The 23,519-nt window shown below is 38.2% G+C and overlaps 1 protein-coding gene across 1 annotated transcript in view; it reads left to right on the top strand.

The window, feature by feature from the left end:
- EXOC4 (exocyst complex component 4) overlaps positions 1-23,519 on the top strand; it is a 1,163,948-nt gene that overhangs the window by 321,331 nt on the left and 819,098 nt on the right. The window contains exons 8-9 of the mRNA XM_053716390.1: positions 1,452-1,597; positions 3,490-3,578. Coding sequence (XP_053572365.1) covers positions 1,452-1,597; positions 3,490-3,578 — 235 coding nt within the window. The remainder of the gene's footprint in view (positions 1-1,451; positions 1,598-3,489; positions 3,579-23,519) is intronic.

The raw sequence follows: 23,519 nt of genomic DNA, 5'->3' as shown, positions 1-23,519 counted from the left end.
TTAACATTAATATATGTAGAGGGAATATGAATCCTTCAGGTATGTTAAGGGATTCCATGAAGTGAAGTATGAAAGCGTTTTTGAAAAAAGCAACACCAGAACATATGTTATAATCGCAAGCTGCAGTGTTCAGGAGTGAAAGGTGGTTGTTTTACGGATTAGACTAGAACAGAACAAAAATATAATGCTTAAAGGGCAACAATGCAGTTCTTAGTGACTCTTAAAGGCACATAAAAGTGTAATAGTTATAGCTCCAATTCGCCAGACAATTTTACTGTGTGCCTTTAACTATATGTAACACCCACAAAGGCTTTGTGCATATCTGCTGCTACTGATTCGCCCACTGCCCTATCCAGTTTAGATGTGAGGGTTAAACACACAGACATGCAGAAGAACAACAATAAAATGCTCTAGTGTATTATGGCTGTGGCACGGTTATGTCCCTTTAAGATGATTGATGCAGCCTTTGTATGCACTACACCCAATCTATAAAAACAAAAATAACTAGAGATGTATTTTATAGTATGTGGATGTTGTGTAAGTGACATCATTTTGTCAACAAACATTTTTAAAGGGACGTTGTAGTCATTATTTTCTTTCTTCATCAAAAAAAAAAGACTGGATTGCACTTTGTTGTAAATCAGTTAAGCTTGCTGAGGTCATTGTGCATTAGTAAGAATACACAATGGATACTGCGGCATTGTTTTCAAGTAAAAGTTTAAGAGCTTGAAGGAATAATAAACAGCTTGAGATTTTTATATAAAAGGTTTAGTTATGAATAATGAAACAACTGCAATATACTTTCATTATTTAAGTTGCTCTTTTTTCATGTAATTTACCACTGAAAATTGAGGATTTTTTTAATCTTTGAACTTAAAATGCACACTGCTCACTTATCAAGGATAACTCTGCTACATATCTGTTTTACATTGGCTTTAGCTGATAACAAGTGCAAAACAATTCCCTTTATACTATAATTATGTGGCAAGCCTTGTTGTCTGCAGACTTAGAAACATGAATCTTTCAGGATTCAGATAAAACAGACAATTTTAAACAACTTTGAATTTACTTCTGTTATCAAATCTGCTTTATCCCCTTGATTTATTCCCTTTACATATTCTTTTTCAACAATGGATACTAAGTGAACAAAGTACATTTGAAAATAGAAGTGACTTTAAAAGTGTCTTAAAATAACATGATCTCTCTGAATCGTGCAAGTTTTCTGGGGGGAAACCAGTGCCATTAGGACTATTTTAATTTCCAAAATAAATAAAGCTAAGAAAATCTCGCTATCTTACCTTTTTTGGGTCAAGGCTTGTTCTGTGCATTTATAAAATCACATTAATGTTGCGCCTATATTTTTGTTATTTCACAGCTTTAGCATTTTTGATGGCGTTTCTGATGTTTAGTTTTTTTTTCCATTGTTTGATAACTTTGTTCTTCTTTTGTAGATTCTACTCACAGAATATTTAGACATGAAAAACACAAAGACGTCCTCTGAACCTTCCGCGCAGCTGAGTTACGCCAGCACTGGCCGTGAATTTGCCGCATTCTTTGCAAAGAAGAAACCACAAAGGCCCAAAAACTCTCTGTTTAAGTATGTGGTGTTTGTGCATTTTATTTCTAGAAATTAACCACAAAATAGTCAGACATATCCACTCCTGTTATGTGTTAGTGGCTCTTTCAAGTAAAAAATATTGTAAAGCAAGTGTCTCTACTTCACATAAAGAATATTCGTGAGATACAGAGTTGCCAAGGTAAGCATTGCCTTTAAAACACTGACAAGGCATCTTATAGAATCTCGCCAGACTAGAGAGAATTCCGGTCCTGATTTTCTAAAGCTCTCTGGGCTGGTGAGATTCTTTAAGAATAATTATCAGTACTTCTCTTTCCCTGGTGTAATGATATAAATCCACTTTTTACCTTGAAAACAGTCTCTCTCACTAAGGTGCGCTTACTGCGTTTTGCTACAGGAAGAAGATGCAGACATTACAAAAGTGGAAAATTATAATCGTAATTTAAAAATCATACAAAACAAATAAGTGAACCATTCCCACAAAAATACACTGGACAAATTGTATTGTTAAGGTGCATCAAAAATCGTAACAAAATGGTTCACGAAAATCGTATTTTATCAAATAGGTAAAATTTGTATGTAAATTACTCAGGAATAAATCGTATTAAATATGCATAGTGTAAATCGTAATTTAAGTAGACTGTATGTGCAAAGCACACAGAAATTCATACTTACATGTACAAAAACAAAGCACAATTGTTGTTTTGTTTGTAAAATAAGTTGTCCATGGGCGTGTATGAAAATGTCTCTTAAATCCCAGCGTAATTCTGTAAACATCTTCACCCCCAGATTTTATTGTTTATCCTCAGAAATTAAAGGTGGCGAGCTTTTATTAAAATACTCAAAACACTAATTAGAAAATCCTATGCATACAAAAATAACAGTGATTTTAAGGTAGAGTGCACGGAAAACAGAGTCATTTGATTTGTATTGGACGTTAAATTTAAGTTTAAACATATTCCCGGCTCTCCCTCTGGTTCGTCCTCCATTGCAAACTTTTATGTAACAGAGCTCTCATTAGTTCTATGGGAGACATTGCGCTGCTCGCAGGGACAGACCCTTTTTTAAATAAAATTTTATGAGGGTTTCCCCTGCGACTGTTGGACTCAAAAACCAGTTTAAGCTGGTGAATTTGTCAGAATTAGGCCCTAGTCACAAGTCTATCAGCAATGAGACAGTGTGTGGCAGTTGAATAAGCTGTTTAATACCAATATGATGTCAGATCCAGGTGAAGTCTTAACAGTGAATTCAATTTTTACTCCATCCTATTGCATACATTACTCATTAGGCACATGCATGCATTGTTTGCCAATTGGTAAGTTATCCTTTTACTATGGGAATGTTGCAGTCGTCCACAGCTCGCATTTGTTTTTTAATTTTTTAATTAATTTGTTACAGATGATACATAAACTGTTGACCCCATAGGGAAAAAGCAGAGCGTGCCTCAGATTCAGATGGTATCACATTGTCTGTAGCAGAGGTGCGGGAGAGCGATCTGCTTTTCTGCTGTGGGGTGAAAGGTATGACTTCTTATTGGCTGTACCGCCCACTGACAAGTTAATTAATTAAATAGATAAGAGCTGTGATGCACCGAAAACACCCTCTGGGATGATAATTCATTGGGATAATGATTTAGAGAGTGACACAAGCACATTCTGCAGTGCTATAATAAAGTGGCGTGGATACCCTCTAAAAAAACAGTGTCATTTATATGGTAAATCTTGTTCATGTATGGAACTATGTTTGTGTCACGTGGATCTGCACTGTATTAGAATGTTATGGGACAGCACATACTAACAAACAGCAAAAAAACCCTGAGTATTGACCCTCTATTATCCCTTAGCATATAGAGAAAATGATGTGTTTGTTTGAAAACTTTACAACTAGTGTTAATATTTATACGTTTATTTTAGGTTTGAGTCGTCCTCTCACGCGATAAGTATGAGTGCCTACTTACGAGAGCAGAGGAGGGAGCTGTACAGCAAAAGTGGGGAGCTTCAAGGTAGGAACGTTTATACGGTCAATTTGAATTTGTTTTTGTAATATGTATGGGTTCACCTGAATATTCAAGAACCTACTGTGGTATACACGTCATACTATAAATATAAATAAGAGAATGAGAAATTTCCTTTAATGGAGAAGATATCAGTGGATAATACTGTAAATAAAAACAAAAGTCCATTATAGGGACATTAAACGGAGAAGATATCAGTGGATAATACTGTAAATAAAAACAAAAGTCCATTATAGGGACATTAAACGGAGAAGATATCAGTGGATAATACTGTAAATAAAAACAAAAGTCCATTATAGGGACATTAAACACAAACTGTAAACTACATGATTATGAACATTCATATATAAGAATCATTTTGCAATGTCAAATTAGTATATTGTTTTATGTTTGATCTTTTCACTGATTTCCCTGTCCCTCAGAACAAAAGAACCCCTGCTAACCAATCACAAACTAATATTTAGATATAGCACAGACAGTGTTTGAACATGTGCAGACTGGGGTAACTGCCCTCTTGTATTTTCTTAAGGAGAGGTTTAGCACTGATTTAACTTTGTTACTTTTGCAAATAATGATTTTCCTATCATGATTGTTGATGCAAAACTGATAATTCACATTTTAAAAGCATGTGACCCCATAGAATCTTAAAGTGAATGTAAAGCTTAATGAATGAGTGCCCGGAGTGCCTGTGGATTTATTTGTGTGTCACCTGTAATAATGGTTAAAGGGATAGTCTATTCAAAATTAAACTTTTATGATTCAGATAGTGCAGCAATTTTAAGCAACTTTCTAATGTACTCCTATTATTTTTCTTCATTCCATTAGTATCTTTATTTGAATGTAAGCTTAGGAGCATTTTTGATTCAGCACCTGGGTAGCACTTGCTGATTGGTGGCTACATTTAGACACCAATCAGAAAGTGCTACCCAGGTTCTGAACAAAAAATGGGCCGCCTCCATGCTTACATTCCTGCTTTTTCAAATAAAGATACCAAGAGAAGGAAGAAAACATGATAATAGGAGTAAATTAGAAAGTTGCTCTATCTGAATCATAAAAGTTTAATTTTAATTAGACTATTCCTTTAATTACTTTGTACTATAAATCACAGCCAGGGGGAGCCCTTTTGTAGCGTGTGGATGAGAAGTTGTCTCTTAGGAGAACTGAGAAAGGCTTCAGCCTTTGTCACATTAAGAACTTCCAAGTACCGTAGGTGTTTTTTTCAAATGTAAAGTAAACTAGATTACTATAAATATTGACAAAGAAAAGACGTTTCTTATTAGCAGGGTATTGACTAATTTATATTTTTATTATGCTGGGCCAAATTGCACAATAAAAAGACTGTTGTGTCTTGAACTGATTATTTAGGGATTTGTGACATCATTATCAGGTTCTCTCTGCCTGTTCTTCAGAACACAGATAGCAGAGGCATAAATGTATCTGCTTCTTAACAACAAATAAAAAACTGTTTCATGGAAGATATTTTCATATTTTGTGTTGAAATGAAGTTAAACATAGGAGAATAATTGACTTTGACAATTGTGTTAAAAGTATAATTCAAACCAGTCTCAAACTGTTGTAGTGTGTAGCAAGATGAGTTTGTAAAGGCCTTTACTGTGAGTGTAGTGATGTTCAACAGATTGATATATTGCACCCCCCCAGAAAACGTTGGCTATCAGTGTTTTCAGTGTAGCTAGGGATTCTGGGTATGTATATGCAAATTAACTTCATAGTGCTTTACATTTTTGCTTTCAATGTCCTTTTTAAACCTGAGAAATTTCTTGCTGTATTTTCTAGCTCAGCTATACTTTAAAGGGTCACTCAAGTCAAATTTAAACTGTCATGGTTCAGGTAGAGCAGTAATTTTAAACAACTTTCCAATTTACTTCATTACCAAATGCGCAGTCTTTTTATATTTACACATTTTGAGTCACCAGCTCCTACTGAGCATGTGCAAGAATTCACAGAATATACTTATATGCATTTGTGATTGGCTGATGGTTGTCACATGGTACAGGAGTGGAAATAGACCTAACTGAAATTAGTCAGAAACAAATCTACTTCTCATTTTAAGATCAGACTAAGTGCTATTGCTTGTGATCGTGCATTTGTTGATTGTGCAAATCTGCTGTATTTACTGGTCCTTTAAAGCTTCATATAATAGCACTGCACTGGCAGGAATTAATCTATGTATAATACTAATACACTACTAGAAACAAAAAGGTACGGCATTGTGAGCCTCATTTGCATAGCGTTGCCCAGAATCCTTTACTCCAGTGTAAACGTGGAAAGCTGAGAATTTCTGTGTATAAATGTGCAGAGATGTGCTGTTGAGTAGTATATTTTAGAAATATTTTTGCAGTTTGTTAAAATAATAGTTTGGTTTTAAGAGATTAAATAAAAATGTAAGAAAAATATGTATGAAATAGTGTGACATTCTGCCGTGAGGTCTTTTATGGTTGACTAATCTTTTCTAAATTGCTCTAAATCTTTTGCCACAGTTAAACTACAGTATTTGGCAGCCGTACCCCTCTCCTATCTAAATCTTGGTTTAATGTTAGCCTTTATATTGTGCAGAGAATACAACCTGTGCCTGATTCTTGCTCATATTCCCCTGTCAGGGAGTGAAGCAGAGAAATTAGATTGCATGTACGCTTCACTTCACCGGATCGCTGCATTACTAAGCGGCAAGCAGTGTTTTGTATTCTCTTAAATATTGTTGCTGATCTGTGTGTTTACATCTGTCAATCTGCGTTGGACAGGTGTTTTTTCCCCTGCTGATGCTGTTGTGGGAGTTAAATTGTCAGCTCAGCAGAAGAGGGCACAAGTCAGATGATTGCGTTTCTATAAAGGCAAACAATAAAAGTACGCAGCTGTTAAAAATGCTTGTGTTCTTGGTAACTGAGCAAAAGCAATCAAATAATCTGAGACAAAGTACAGTGACATTCAGAAAACAATATATTTACCTATAGTATGCTATCATGCGCACCCAATGTCTATAATAGACTGGTAATCACACAGACTGACTCACGCCCTTGCATGGATCGCTCAATACAAATAGGTTGACCTATCAATACATTGCAATGAAACAAAGCTCTATGGCACCGATGACATTCTTACCAGCAGGGCCCCTAGGTAGTAATGTCACTGCTAACGTGATCTCACTATTCCTAACTCACAAGCTAATATATACTCAAGAAAAGCATCTGTGTTCTCAAGTACAGTCAGTGCTCAGCTCTGAGATGCAGCCAGATACGCATAACACAGAATGTGAGGTGACAGAGAGGTATATTACCCAATGTATCAATTGCCTAGCTATGAAGGCACCCGTAGACAGATGCCTAGCTTGTTTAACATAAAAATATAAAAGTATGTTCATTTTGTGCTGATTATAAACACACACATGCAGCATTCTATAGATGGCAACTTGTCAAGTTAAACTCCAAATGTTATTCGTCACCATATAAAAGTGATAGTAAATCTTAGGGTTTTTGAAATGCTAGGATTTACCATTGCTACAAATAAAGGGGACTTTAGGTCATGATGTATAAAATACTTCATGCTGAAAATGCCTTTATTTGCCTGTAACGTATGCTGCGCTGAGCACCTCAGGGCGAAAAGCGGCAGAACTCTATTTTATCAGTGATGTGATGTTAGCCAATAGCATGCTAGCCATACAGCATAATGCCGATTGGCGCGCATGGCTATTGGTTAAGGGGTGGAATCATCACCTCATTGAAAAAATTGCGTTCTGCCTGCAGCGCGGCATATGTTGCAGGCAAGTAAAGGAACTTTTAGCATGAAGTGTTTTATACTTCATGACTGCAAGTCCCCTTTATTTATAACACTGGCAAATCTTAGCGTGTTACACTGTTATAATCCATAATCCTATGGGCACTAGGGCTGCACGATTAATTTCGGATGCGGTTTTAAACCTCAATTAATTGCTGCGGTTTTAAACCGCGAGAGTACACAATTTATAACCCCGCCCACTATGATGTCACCTATGACGACTAGTGCTGTACTAGCCCGCACCTTCGGCCAGGGGCGGAACAACCGGTCATGGATATTTCTTTGCTGCCGCCCGGAACTTCCTCCTTCTGACTGACTGCACATGTAGTCTCTTCAGGAGGAGTCTGGGAGTCTGCAGCGCGGCAGTAAGACTGGAGTGGCAGCCACAGAGAGAAAGCTCACGTCACGGCTCAGGCAAGGCAAGCACAACGACGGACACATGGTGACTGACCGAGCTCAGGCTGAGGGGGGTCCAGGGGGCAGCCGGGTCGGCTCTATCTGTAAGCATAGCCGGCCATGCAGTGCTGAATGGACTAGCAGCTTTATAATAAACTATTACTGCAGGTTATGGGACTGGCTTCATTAGGTGCAGAGCTTACTTTATAACATATTACATCTTGCACAGAGCTTGCTTGTTCTCTTATATGATATACTGCACTGCACAAAATAGAATATTACTGCATGCTATGGAGCGTGATTACTTTTAATATTTCTACAGGCACAGAGATTGCTCACTCTGGAACTAAGAATATTACTGTATTTTATGAGCTTGCTTGTTTTTTATTAGAACATTAGTGCTGCAAGTTAAATGCATACTCACAGTGTAATAAAATAATACTGTAGGTTATATATATATACACACATGTGGTTTGTATTTTTATTCTCCCAGAGTGTATTGGACATTGAGAAAAATGTACATTAAGATTCTGTAGTCTTAAATATATTTTTTATTGAAAATTTAAGGTGTTATAGTCATTCATAAGAAAATCGCGATTAAATCACAATCATATTGCCCAGCCCTAATCGGCATCATTTATTAAAAGCTGGGCTGTTGTTGTCAATCGTCCCGATCGGATCAGGATGATTTAAAACAGCCGTTTTCAGGCTCACTTGCACGAGCCTGAAACGATGAAGCCCGAAGCTTCATCCGCCTATTAATAAATGGGGCCCTATGTGTTTTGTGCCAAAGCACCTTACTTATGGCACCCAGATTGCCCTGTCATCATCATTAACACAAATATCACATTGGCATAATGCGACTGTACAGTTACACATACGGTAAACTTTGTTGCATTGCAAATGGTAACAATGTAGGATCAGGAATTGTATGAGCTCTGGTGGTTACGTAGTACGAAGCATAGGGATCTCATTCCACACACTAAACACTTTTATAATAATGGGCACTAAGTAAACTGACATTTTCCAGAGATTTTTTTTTGAGAATTAAGGGCCAGATTACAAGTGGAGCGCCAATTTTATTGCGCCCGTAAACTGGCACATTCGTATTACAAGTGGCTGGTTATTGCTACCGCGAGCTTGAGGTAACAATTAGCGATCCAAAAATTAACCAGATTGCCCCCAAATTTAAAAAAAAATAACTGCACAAAGCAGTTGGGGGTTAAAGTTAGGGGATGTTGGTCTTAGAAAAAAAAAAATGGCACTGAGAAGTGGCTTTAAATTGCAGTCTATGGGGACTGTGTGTTCCCTCTAAATATAAATGCTTATGTACATATATATTTATGGGTAATATGTGTATATACACATATAAACACATACATATATATGTATATATTCATATATATTTACACTTTGCTGCCCATCGCTGTGCAACTTTACCCCCTTTTCTGCGCTAGGTTCTCAGCCATGTCTGACGGCATGAGAACGAGGCCCCTATTGGAGCCCATGGAAGCAGTCTCTTGTGAGCACAAAGCTTCCCTGCAATGCAAAGTCGCGTTCGCATTGCACCTAACTTGTAATACCAGCTCACATTTTATTGCGCTGGTATTACTGAGTGGAGTGCAAATATTGTGCTTGTGTATGCGATTTGTTTGCGCTCCTCTCGTAATCTGGCCCTAAATGAATGTACGTGTATAAAGCTATTATTATTAATTTCTTTGAACATGGATGAATAGTGTCCTTTTCCGTTGCCTCATGACCGTAAAGTTGTAATATTGACATCTAATGACCGTCAAATCAGATTAATCCCTTGACGTTATCTTTCCAGTCTAGGATGTGTTAATCTGTAATTGTATTGCATTTCCTTTCATCCTTTCAGTAAATAAGAAATACATTAAAGCAAAATGAAGTAAAGTTAAAAGGCGCACAAGCAGTTTGCGTCTGTACTTTTTCTGACAGTAGCCTTTATCTCTGCTTGATGTGTTTATCTAATATGTTATTAAACGTGGAAGCTGACAGGTAAAATGTTTTCATGTCCTATATCCTTGATACGTGTGCAGTCATCTCGGCCAAGATCCGTAAGGCCACTTATTTTCTCTCCGTGTGTTTTTTCCAACTTGTCGGATTAGCCGCAGTCTCTCTTCAAAGACTATCCAATCAAGGAGGGGTTATTAAAACCAAGGAGCTTTATGACTGAGAATTAATTAGTGGAGCATTTTCATGCAAAACATCCAATTTTTTGATTAGAAACGGAGTAGGGCTGCAATTAACACTCTGGGAAGCTGATGTTTCCAGTCTTTTGATTCTCCAGAAATAAGATTATCAAACCAGGGTCAGGCACTTTGCTGCGGATGGTTTCAATGTGTAAGAAAATAATTTGTTTCTTGATTTTGCTGTGAACATTGCCATTTAGAGCGTCACAAAACAACATAAGTATGGAGATCATTCTCTGATTTCTCAAATGCAGCAAGTCCTTGGTGCAGCTGGAAGCCGGAACATTAATACTGGGACCAATATAGATGTAAATATACAGGCTCTCACGTGCAGACAGATGACAGCATGTAGGCTATAGGCAAATAAATGGTTAATGTATATTGGGGTAGCCCTGTGTACATTCTCTGTCTCACAGGTTGCCAAATCCCATAACCACATACATCCATATGCACATAACTACATATACATACACATGTAACTACATATACACATACATCCATATGCACATAACTACATATACATACACATGTAACTACATATACACAGACATCCATATGCACATAACTACATATACATACACATGTAACTACATATACACAGACATCCATATGCACATAACTACATATACATACACATGTAACTACATATACACAGACATCCATATGCACATAACTACATATACATACAAATGTAACTACATATACACAGACATCCATATGCACATAACTACATATACATACACATGTAACTACATATACACAGACATCCATATGCACATAACTACATATACATACACATGTAACTACATATACACAGACATCCATATGCACATAACTACATATACATACACATGTAACTACATATACACAGACATCCATATGCACATAACTACATATACATACACATGTAACTACATATACACAGACATCCATATGCACATAACTACATATACATACACATGTAACTACATATACATACACATGTAACTACATATACATACACATGTAACTACATATACACATACATACATATGCACATAACTACATATACATACACATGTAAATACATATACACAGACATACATATGCACGTAACTACATATACATACACATGTAACTACATATACACAGACATGCATATGCACGTAACTACATACACATGTAACTACATATACACAGACATACATATGCACATAACTACATATACATACACATGTAACTACATATACACAGACATGCATATGCACGTAACTACATACACATGTAAATACATATACACAGACATGCATATGCACGTAACTACATATACATACACATGTAACTACATATTCACATACATACATATGCACATAACTACATATACATACACATGTAACTACATATACACAGTCATACATATGCACATAACTACATATACATACACATATAAATACATATACACAGACATGCATATGCACATAACTACATATACATACACATGTAACTACATATACACAGACATACATATGCACATAACTACATATACATACACATGTAACTACATATACACAGACATCCATATGCACATAACTACATATACATACACATGTAACTACATATACACAGACATCCATATGCACATAACTACATATACATACACATGTAACTACATATACACAGACATCCATATGCACATAACTACATATACATACACATGTAACTACATATACACAGACATACATATGCACATAACTACATATACATACACATGTAAATATATATGCACAGACATGCATATACATGCTAGGAATGCACATTTTTCAGTTAAAGTGACAGTCTACAGCAGAATATTTATTGTTTTAAAAGATAGATAATCTCTTTATTACCCATTCTCTAGTTTTGCACAACCAACCCAGTTATATTCATACACGTTTTACCTCTGTGATTATCTTATATCTAAGCCTCTGATAACTGCCCCTTATTTCAGTTGTTTTGACAGACTTGTCAAATCAGTGCTGGTTCATAGGAACGCCACGTGCGTGAGCACAGTGTTAACTATATGAAACACATAAACTAACACCCTCTAGTGGTGAAAAACTGACAAAATGCCCCGAGATGAGAGGCGGCCTCCTAGTTTTAGCTTTCAACTAAGAATACCAAGAGAACAAAGCAAAATTGGTGATGTAAATTTGAAAATTGTTTAAAATTGCATGCCCTATCTGAATCATTAAAGTTTGTTTTGGACTAGACTGTCCCTTTAAGGAATCTGCTAATACATACTGTACATACATACATAAATCACATACATACATACATACTTACATACATACATACATACTTACATACATACATACACAGGGCTCAAAATTTCCACTAGCCCACTAGCCATTGGTGAGTGGAAATTTAATGGTGGCGAGTGAAAGTTAGTGAGTGAATGTTGAGTCCGGTGGATGTTGTAAGTAGCACAGTTGGCACATTGCATTTGCAGAATGTACATTCCTTATGCAGCCCTGACAAACGCACAATTTGTGCTATGTACTAAAACTATTTTCTAAAGGGTTATTATATATCAAAGATATGTTATTCCTCTAGACCTGTAGGGATCCCATTAGTGCTTTAACTTCTGAGAGGATAAACGGGGCAGATAGAGAGATTGAAGAGGAAAATTGGAGACGAAGGTAGATTTAAGAGAGAATGGGGGGAAAAAAGAGTGAAGCGTTATGACAGAGGGGAAAGAAAGTGGTTAAAGAGAAGCTATGGCCTGAGAGAGAAGGGAGAGGGTTAAAAGAGAGATTAAAGAGATGAGAAATATAGTTAAGAGCGAGAAGGGAGAGATGATAATTATAAAAAAAAAAAAATCTCCAGGTCTCCTATAACCTTCCATGACCGTCAGCACTCTCTGCATTCTCTCCTTTTTCTATCCAGCTGTTGTCTTTCCCAGAACCCCTACTTATGTTTTATTAATGCATTACTGTATGTAACATTATTTAATTTGTTATGGTATAAATTAGAAACAATATTACAAAATGTTTCACAATGGCTAAACATATGCAAAGAGGGTGTGACGTAGTGGGTGTGGGTGGGATTTGAAGTGGCGAGTAACATTTTGTCAAACCTACATAAACATAATACAAATATGTGTTTATTTCAAATACCTTTAGAATACATTTTTGAACCATACATAGTTTTACTTACACGAGAGAGAGAGAGGTACAATAAACTCAGAATGTAATCTCCCATAAATTATTCTGTTAATTAAGGAAAATAAAACAGTGCATATTCATTCATTATTTCATTGCTATTGCTGTAAATACTGCCCCCTAGAGACGGGAGCTGAAAGCCAAAATCAAACATATTGTGAAATCCGCTTGAACTATGGGCACCTGCAATTCAAAATCTTGCAAAGTGTCAACAATTACAGGTGTGGTCAATAAAACAAGCACTAATTTACATAACAAGTTCCCATCTGCTTGCTGGCAAACACCATTGTAAGTATTGGTGCACACAGAAAAAAAAAAATCTTCATCTGAGCACCCTGCAACAGCAATACCGTATAACTGCAGCACAAAAAGAAGCAACAGCAATACCGTATAACTGCAGCACAAAAAGAAGCAACAGCAATACTGTATAACTGCAGCACAAAAAGAAGCAACAGCAATACCGTATAACTGCAGCACAAAAAGAAGCAACAGCAATACCGTATAACTGCAGCACAAAAAGAAGCAACAGCAATACCGTATAACTGCAGCACAAAAAGAAGCAACAGCAATACCGTATAACTGCAGCACAAAAAGAAGCAACAGCAATACTGTATAACTGCAGCACAAAAAGAAGCAACAGCAATACCGTATAACTGCAGCACAAAAAGAAGCAACAGCAATACCGTATAACTGCAGCACAAAAAGAAGCAACAGCAATACCGTATAACTGCAGCACAAAAAGAAGCAACAGCAATACCGTATAACTGCAGCACAAAAAGAAGCAACAGCAATACCGTATAACTGCAGCACAAAAAGAAGCAACAGCAATACCGTATAACTGCAGCACAAAAAGAAGCAACAGCAATACCGTCTTCATCTGAGCACCCTGCAACAGCAATACCGTCTTCATCTGAGCACCCTGCAACAGCAATACCGTCTTCATCTGAGCACCCTGCAACAGCAATACCGTATAACTGCAGCTCAAAAAGAAGCAATTTCACAATCACACAAGGATACTGTGAAGGTTAGGAAGGCACCAACACCGCCAGAACTCACAGTTTATTCAAAAGGGACAGACTTTACTCAACCCCTGTCCATTTATTTCCACTTGCTTTATAAATCTTTGGAGGTTTCTGCTACAAGGGTGAGCCAAGATAACAGGAAATGTAAGCAAGCATATCTTATGTCCATGTGTAACACCCACCAAGCTCCCCATCTTACTGTCCTTTTACTTCTGAATAAAACAAGATTGTCTGAATCAGGAAGTGTGCGCTCACTGGAAAAGGTGGGGACTCAGGCTTTGGGTTTGCTGTACAGCCCCTTCTTTAGAGACCATCTTTATTCTTAAGTGACAGAAATATACTGTGGCAAAACACATTTATGGATTTCCTTTTATAAAATAAAACACACCATTACTACAAGCTGTGAGGTTAATCTATTGTCATACAGCAGCCTTGTGATGCATCTGTCAGCTCATAAAGGGGCACAAATGTGAAAATAAAAGGGCCATAATAGTTACATGCTCTAATTTGACCATGTACTACTGTGTTTAACCCCTGCAAAAGACTTAAACACACAGTAGAAGTGCTCTAGCAGAAACCACAACTGATCCAATCAGCAGAGCTAGTTTCACGACGGTGGTTTGTGGTTGGGACCAACAGTGCTATGTGGGTCCCGAACATACTGTGTGTTTAACTGGTAATAAAAGTAAAGTTTTATTGCACTCATTGGCATCATCATTTTTAATTTTATTTTTCCTGGGATTTTTTGTTTCCATATTAATGGGCACACTTAGGGGAAGAGGAGCTAGCTCGTGAAGAACAATATACTGAGCGTCACAATGAAAGCACGGCAGAGCCTAACAGTATAAACAATACCAGCATGAAGCAGATTTGTGTCTAATTTGTTATAGAGTATCCGCAACAAAAGGACAGGAATTTGTATAGTCTGTTAGCAAATTGTGAAAAGAAAAAAAAAAACAAAGAAAAATTCCACAAATTTTGATGACTTAAAGTAAGTTCTAATGATATTGTAGTACAACCCTTGCCAGTTTTTAAGCATAGTAAGGATATGATAGTGCAGCTGGAGAAATCAAAGGCGGACACACGTTTGTCTTGTTAGATCAGCACATGAGATTTCCGCTTGCTGCATAGTGAAGCTGGTATATTGCAAACAAACCAGCCCCATAATAAGTTGTGATGAGTATAAATATGTGAGTATAGAGACCCATGCAAGATCACTGTATATCCGATCTGCACATATTCTTTACAGAAAACCCGAGCTATCAGTGTGTCTGTTGGAGCAATGGATTCTGGGTAAGGACATAATAAATTAACTTTACAGTACCTGGCCTTTTTTTGCTGTCTGTGTCTGATTTATAGATAATTGGTTAACAAAACTTTACAGTTTTAAATATCAAATTTCTTTGTGAACCCATGAAGTACAAACGCATTGGAATATTGTAAATTGTGCCTTTGTGTTGAATTGTATTATCTGGGACGCTGCTTTGAAGCTAAAGCAACACTATATTTCTCCAACATAGGTGTGTCCGGTCCACGGCGTCATCCTTACTTGTGGGATATTCTCTTCCCCAACAGGAAATGGCAAAGAGCCCAGCAAAGCTGGTCACATGATCCCTCCTAGGCTCCGCCTTCCCCAGTCATTCTCTTTGCCGTTGCACAGGCAACATCTCCACGGAGATGGCTAAGAGTTTTTTGGTGTTTAAATGTAGTTTTTATTCTTCAATCAAGAGTTTGTTATTTTAAAATAGTGCTGGTATGTACTATTTACTCTGAAACAGAAAGGAGATGAAGATTTCTGTTTGTAAGAGGAAAATGATTTTAGCAACCGTTACTAAAATCGATGGCTGTTTCCACACAGGACTGTTGAGATGAATTAACTTCAGTTGGGGGAAACAGTGAGCAGACTTTTGCTGCTTGAGGTATGACACATTTCTAACAAGACTTGGTAATGCTGGAAGCTGTCATTTTCCCTATGGGATCCGGTAAGCCATTTTCTTAATTTTTAATATAAGAATAAAGGGCTTCACAAGGGCTTTAAAGACTGGTAGACATTTTTCTGGGCTAAAACGATTACTTTATAAGCATATTTAATGGTTTATAACTTTGGAGAGTTATTTTAATCTTGGGAATTCTGTTAAAAAAACGGCAGGCACTGTATTGGACACCTTTTTCACTGGGGGCCTTTTCTAGTCATAGGCAGAGCCTCATTTTCGCGCCACTAATGCGCAGTTGTTTTTGAGAAGCAAGGCATGCAGATGCATGTGTGAGGAGCTCAGATCCACTGAAAAAGCTTATTGAAGGCGTCATTTGGTATCGTATTCCCCTCTGGGCTTGGTTGGGTCTCAGCAAAGCAGATACCAGGGACTGTATAGGGGTTAAATGTAAAAACGGCTCCGGTTCCGTTATTTTAAGAGTTAAAGCTTTCAAATTTGGTGTGCAATACTTTTAAGGCTTTAAGACACTGTGGTGAAATTTTGGTCAATTTTGAACAATTCCTTCATACTTTTTCGCATATTCAGTAATAAAGTGTGTTCAGTTTAAAATTTAAAGAGACAGTAACGGTTTTATTTTAAAACGTTTTTTGTGCTTTGTTATCAAGTTTATGCCTATTAACATGTCTGAACTATCAGATAGACGATGTTCTGTTTGTTCGGAAGCCAAGGTTCCTCTCCATTTAAATATATGTGATGAATGTGACAAACAAAGTAGGGACAATGATGCCACTGATAATAATGTTGCCCAAAATGATTCCTTAAGTGAGGGGAGTAAGCATGGTACTGCATCATCTCCTTCCATGTCTACACCAGTCTTGCCCACTCAGGAGGTCCCTAGTGCATCTAGTGCGCCAATCCTCCTTACTATGCAACAATAAACGGCTGTAATGGATAATTCTATTAAAAACATTTTAGCCAAAATGCCCACTTATCAGCGAAAGCGTGACTGCTCTGTTTTAGATACTGAAGAGCATGAGGACGCTGATGATAATGGTTCTGACATGCCCTTACACCAGTCTGAAGGGGCCAGGGAGGTTTTGTCTGAGGGAGAAATTTCAGATTCAGGAAAAATTTCTCAACAAGCTGAACCTGACGTTATTACATTCAAATTTAAATTGGAACATCTCCGCGCTCTGCTTAAGGAGGTGTTATCTACTCTGGATGATTGTGACAATTTGGTCATTCCAGAGAAATTATGTAAGATGGACAAGTTCCTAGAGGTCCCGGTGCCCCCCGAAGCTTTTCCTATACCCAAGCGGGTGGCGGACATTGTAAATAAAGAATGGGAAAGGCCCGGCATACCTTTTGTCCCTCCCCCTATATTTAAGAAATTATTTCCTATGGTCGACCCCAGGAAGGACTTATGGCAGACAGTCCCCAAGGTCGAGGGGGCGGTTTCTACTCTAAACAAACGCACCACTATCCCTATAGAAGATAGTTGTGCTTTCAAAGATCCTATGGATAAAAAATTAGAGGGTTTGCTTAAAAAGATGTTTGTTCAGCAAGGTTACCTTCCACAACCAATTTCATGCATTGTTCCTGTCACTACAGCAGCGTGTTTCTGGTTCGAAGAACTAGAAAAGTCGCTCAATAAAGCATCTTCTTATGAGGAGGTTATGGACAGAGTTCAAGCACTTAAATTGGCTAACTCTTTTACCTTAGACGCCACTTTGCAATTAGCTAGATTAGCGGCGAGAAATTCAGGTTTTGCTATTGTGGCGCGCAGAGCGCTTTGGCTAAAGTCTTGGTCAGCGGATGTGTCCTCCAAGAACAGATTGCTTAACATCCCTTTCAAGGGGAAAACGCTGTTTGGCCCTGACTTGAAAGAGATTATTTCAGATATCACTGGGGGAAAGGGCCACGCCCTTCCTCAGGATAGGTCTTTTAAGGCTAAAAATAAAACAATTTTTCGTCCCTTTCGCAGAAACGGACCAGCCTCAAATTCTACATCCTCTAAGCAAGAGGGTAATTCTTCTCAAACCAAGCCAGCCTGGAGACCGATGCAAGGCTGGAACAAAGGTAAGCAGGCCAAGAAGCCTGCTACCGCTACCAAAACAGCATGAGATGCTGGCCCCCGATCCGGGACCGGATCTGGTGGGGGGCAGACTCTCTCTCTTCGCTCAGGCTTGGGCAAGAGATGTTCAGGATCCTTGGGCGCTAGAAATAGTTTCTCAAGGTTATCTCCTGGAATTCAAGGAACTACCCCCAAGGGGAAGGTTCCACAGGTCTCAATTGTCTTCAGACCAAATAAAAAGACAGGCATTCTTACATTGTGTAGAAGACCTGTTAAAAATGGGAGTGATTCATCCTGTTCCATTAGGAGAACAAGGGATGGGGTTTTACTCCAATCTGTTCATAGTTCCCAAAAAAGAGGGAACATTCAGGCCAATTTTGGATCTCAAGATCCTAAACAAATTTCTCAGGGTTCCATCGTTCAAAATGGAAACCATTCGGACAATTCTTCCTACCATCCAGGAAGGTCAATTCATGACCACGGTGGATTTAAAGGATGCGTATCTACATATTCCTATCCACAAGGAACATCATCGGTTCCTAAGATTCGCCTTTCTGGACAAGCATTACCAGTTTGTGGCACTTCCATTCGGATTAGCCACTGCTCCAAGAATTTTCACAAAGGTACTAAGGTCCCTTCTAGCGGTGCTAAGGCCAAGGGGCATTGCAGTAGTACCTTACTTGGACGACATTCTAATTCAAGCGTCGTCTCTGCCACAAGCAAAGGCTCATACGGACATTGTCCTAGCCTTTCTCAGATCTCACGGGTGGAAAGTGAACGTAGAAAAAAGTTTTCTATTCCCGTCAACAAGAGTTCCCTTCTTGGGAACAATAATAGACTCCTTAGAAATGAAGATTTTTCTGACAGAGGCCAGAAAATCAAAACTTCTAAGCTCTTGTCAAGTACTTCATTCTGTTCTTCTTCCTTCCATAGCGCAGTGCATGGAAGTAATAGGTTTGATGGTTGCGGCAATGGACATAGTTCCTTTTGCGCGGATTCATCTAAGACCATTACAACTGTCCATGCTCAGACAGTGGAATGGGGATTATACAGACTTGTCCCCGACGATCCAAGTAGATCAGAGGACCAGAGATTCACTCCGTTGGTGGCTGACCCTGGACAACCTGTCTCAAGGGATGAGCTTCCGCAGACCAGAGTGGGTCATTGTCACGACCGACGCCAGTCTGGTGGGCTGGGGCGCGGTCTGGGAATCCCTGAAAGCTCAGGGTCTATGGTCTCGGGAAGAATCTCTTCTCCCGATAAACATTCTGGAACTGAGAGCGATATTCAATGCTCTCAAGGCTTGGCCTCAACTAGCAAAGGCCAAATTCATAAGGTTTCAATCAGACAACATGACGACTGTTGCATATATCAACCATCAGGGGGGAACAAGGAGTTCCCTGGCGATGGAAGAAGTGACCAAAGTAATTCAATGGGCGGAGATTCACTCCTGCCACTTGTCTGCAATCCACATCCCAGGAGTGGAAAATTGGGAAGCGGATTTTCTGAGTCGTCAGACATTTCATCTGGGGGAGTGGGAACTCCATCCGGAAATCTTTGCCCACATAACTCAATTATGGGGCATTCCAGACATGGATCTGATGGCGTCTCGTCAGAACTTCAAGGTTCCTTGCTACGGGTCCAGATCCAGGGATCCCAAGGCGACTCTAGTAGATGCACTAGTAGCTCCTTGGACCTTCAACCTAGCCTATGTATTCCCACCGTTTCCTCTCATTCCCAGGCTGGTAGCCAGGATCAATCAGGAGAGGGCTTCGCTGATCTTGATAGCTCCTGCGTGGCCACGCAGAACTTGGTATGCAGACCTGGTGAATATGTCATCGGCTCCACCATGGAAGCTACCTTTGAGACGGGACCTTCTTGTTCAAGGTCCGTTCGAACATCCGAATCTGGCCTCACTCCAACTGACTGCTTGGAGATTGAACGCTTGATTTTATCAAAGCGTGGGTTCTCAGATTCTGTCATTGATACTCTTATTCAGGCTAGAAAGCCTGTAACTAGAAAAATTTACCATAAAGTATGGAAGAAATATATCTGTTGGTGCGAATCGAAAGGATTCCCATGGAACAGGGTAAAAATTCCTAAAATTCTATCATTTCTACAAGAGGGTTTGGAGAAAGGATTATCTGCAAGTTCTTTGAAGGGACAGATTTCTGCTTTATCTGTTTTACTTCACAAAAAGCTGGCGGCTGTGCCAGATGTTCAAGCTTTTGTTCAGGCTCTGGTTAGAATCGAGCCTGTTTACAAACCTTTGACTCCTCCTTGGAGTCTCAATTTAGTTCTTTCAGTTCTTCAAGGGGTTCCGTTTGAACCCTTACATTCCGTAGATATTAAGTTATTATCTTGGAAAGTTTTGTTTTTGGTTGCAATTTCTTCTGCTAGAAGAGTTTCAGAGTTATCTGCTCTGCAGTGTTCTCCTCCTTATCTGGTGTTCCATGCAGATAAGGTGGTTTTGCGTACTAAACCTGGTTTTCTTCCGAAAGTTGTTTCTAACAAAAATATTAACCAGGAGATAGTTGTGCCTTCTTTGTGTCCGAATCCAGTTTCAAAGAAGGAACGTTTGTTGCACAATTTGGATGTAGTTCGTGCTCTAAAATTCTACTTAGAGGCTACAAAGGATTTCAGACAAACATCTTCCTTGTTTGTTGTTTATTCTGGTAAAAGGAGAGGTCAAAAAGCAACTTCTACCTCTCTCTCTTTTTGGCTTAAAAGCATCATCCGATTGGCTTATGAGACTGCCGGACGGCAGCCTCCTGAAAGAATCACAGCTCACTCCACTAGGGCTGTGGCTTCCACATGGGCCTTCAAGAACGAGGCTTCTGTTGATCAGATATGTAAGGCAGCGACTTGGTCTTCACTGCACACTTTTACAAAATTTTACAAATTTGATACTTTTGCTTCTTCTGAGGCTATTTTTGGGAGAAAGGTTTTGCAAGCCGTGGTGCCTTCCATCTAGGTGACCTGATTTGCTCCCTCCCATCATCCGTGTCCTAAAGCTTTGGTATTTCTTCCCACAAGTAAGGATGACGCCGTGGACCGGACACACCTATGTTGGAGAAAACAGAATTTATGCTTACCTGATAAATTACTTTCTCCAACGGTGTGTCCGGTCCACGGCCCGCCCTGGTTTTTTAATCAGGTCTGATGAATTATTTTCTCTAACTACAGTCACCACGTTATCATATGATTTCTCCTATGCATATTCCTCCTTTACGTCGGTCGAATGACTGGGGAAGGTGGAGCCTAGGAGGGATCATGTGACCAGCTTTGCTGGGCTCTTTGCCATTTCCTGTTGGGGAAGAGAATATCCCACAAGTAAGGATGACGCCGTGGACCGGACACACCGTTGGAGAAAGTAATTTATCAGGTAAGCATAAATTCTGTTTTTTGATATATCTAAAGGAATAGATCATGTGTCTCCACAACTGGCCAGTGGTATAGAAGCTCACTGCCTGATATGGAAAACTCTCACAGCTGTACTGGTTATCAGTGACTCACACAAAAAGCATCTTTTTCCTTAATACAGGTATATCAGCTTTACACAAAAAATACTTATGTTGGCCTACTAGGTGCTCAATCCCTGCAAAGGGTATAAACACATAGGTAAAGTTATTTCCTGAGAATTGCGGCTGCATTAAAATTCTCTGCCATAGACATATATTGTGAAGGTGATGCATCTCTGATTGGCTGAACCGTCCTCTTGTCAGAATCTTAAAAGAAAGCCAAAATACTTTCCGGCAGCAGTTTGGGATTAAAAGCTTGGAAGATAATGTTGTTTTTTTATATAAACAATGTGTTTTCAAAAGGATACTTGGCTAAAATAAACCTTTGAGGCTTACAGGGACGGTGTACTGTAAAATTGTTTATGCCTTATGTGTTTCCAATGTCTTGATATACCAGTTGCAGAGTATAAAATATATTTTATAATGCTTCTTTATGTTTATTTTTGTATATGAAATAACTGGGTTTGTTCTTTGAAACCACAAATCATTAAAAAGGGGTTGAGCTTGCAGGGAAATCTGATCTTATTTGATCAATTTCTGTACACACACACTTCTTTATATTATCTTTTTATGTAAACCAAAGCCTAATACTTAGAGAGAACAATCAGCTATTTGTAAACAATTTAATACACCCCAACAGAAACAATGGATTATTGGGAACAACTTAAAGGGGAGAAAAATATAAGGTACTCTGTCCCTTTAAAGGGCCACTAAACCCAAAATCTTTCTTTCATGATTCAGATAGAGAAAAGAAATTTAAACAACATTACAATTTACTTCTATTATTTATGTTGCTTCATTTTTTAGATATCCTTAGTTGAAGAAAAAGCAATGCATATGGTGAGCCAATCACACAAGGCTTCTATGTGCAGCAACCAATCAGCAGCTAGTGAGCATATCTAGATATGCTTTTCATCAAAGAATATCAAGAGAATAAAACAAATTAGATAATATAAGTAAATTAGAAAGATGTTTAAAATTGCATTCTCTTTCTAAATCATAAAAGAAAAAATGTGGGTGGCATGTACCTTTAAGCTTTAGACATTTTTAAAGCTGTTTTGCAGACTGATCACTTTAAAGGGACACTAAACCCAAATTTTTTATTTCATGATTCAGATAGAGCATGAGATTTTAAGCACCTTTCTAATTTACTCCTATTATCAATTTTTCTTTGTTCTCTTGCTATCTTGATTTGAAAAAGCAGTACTGTAATCTTTAGAGCCAGACCATTTTTTGTTCAGCACATGGGTAGCACTTGCTGATTTGTGGCTAAATGTAGCAAACCAATCAGCAGCTCTATCAAGGTGCTGAACTAAAAAATGGGACGGCTTCTAACCTTTATTACTGCTTTTTCAAATCAAGATAACAAGAGAACAAAGAAAAATTGATAATAGGAGTAAATTAGAAAGTTTCTTAAAATTGTGTGCTCTATCTGAATCATGAAAGAAAAAATGAGGGGTTAGTGTCCCTTTAAACATTGATGTTTATTTTATACAGTGATATAAACTGGAAATGCTGTGAAATACATATATTGTTATCCAATGAGAGTTTAGATATAAATGTTTATGCTCAAAGAAATACTCTGTGATCAGTTTGTTTTTCTTTTACTGTTTGTGGATGCTTATTTAAGAATCACCCAACTTACATCTTTAAAGGGACATGAAACCCACAATATTTCTTTCAAGAATCAGATAGAACATACAATTCTAAACACATTTCCAATGTACGTCTATTATCACATTTTCTTGTTGTCTTTTGTTGAAAAGCAGGAAGGTTTTGCAACAATGTTATATATAATCAA

The sequence above is a fragment of the Bombina bombina genome, chromosome 6, assembly GCF_027579735.1.
Source record: "Bombina bombina isolate aBomBom1 chromosome 6, aBomBom1.pri, whole genome shotgun sequence".
NCBI classification, from domain to species: Eukaryota; Metazoa; Chordata; class Amphibia; order Anura; family Bombinatoridae; genus Bombina; species Bombina bombina.
Note: the sequence above shows the minus strand (reverse complement) of the source record. Positions and strands in the feature narration are given on the sequence as shown.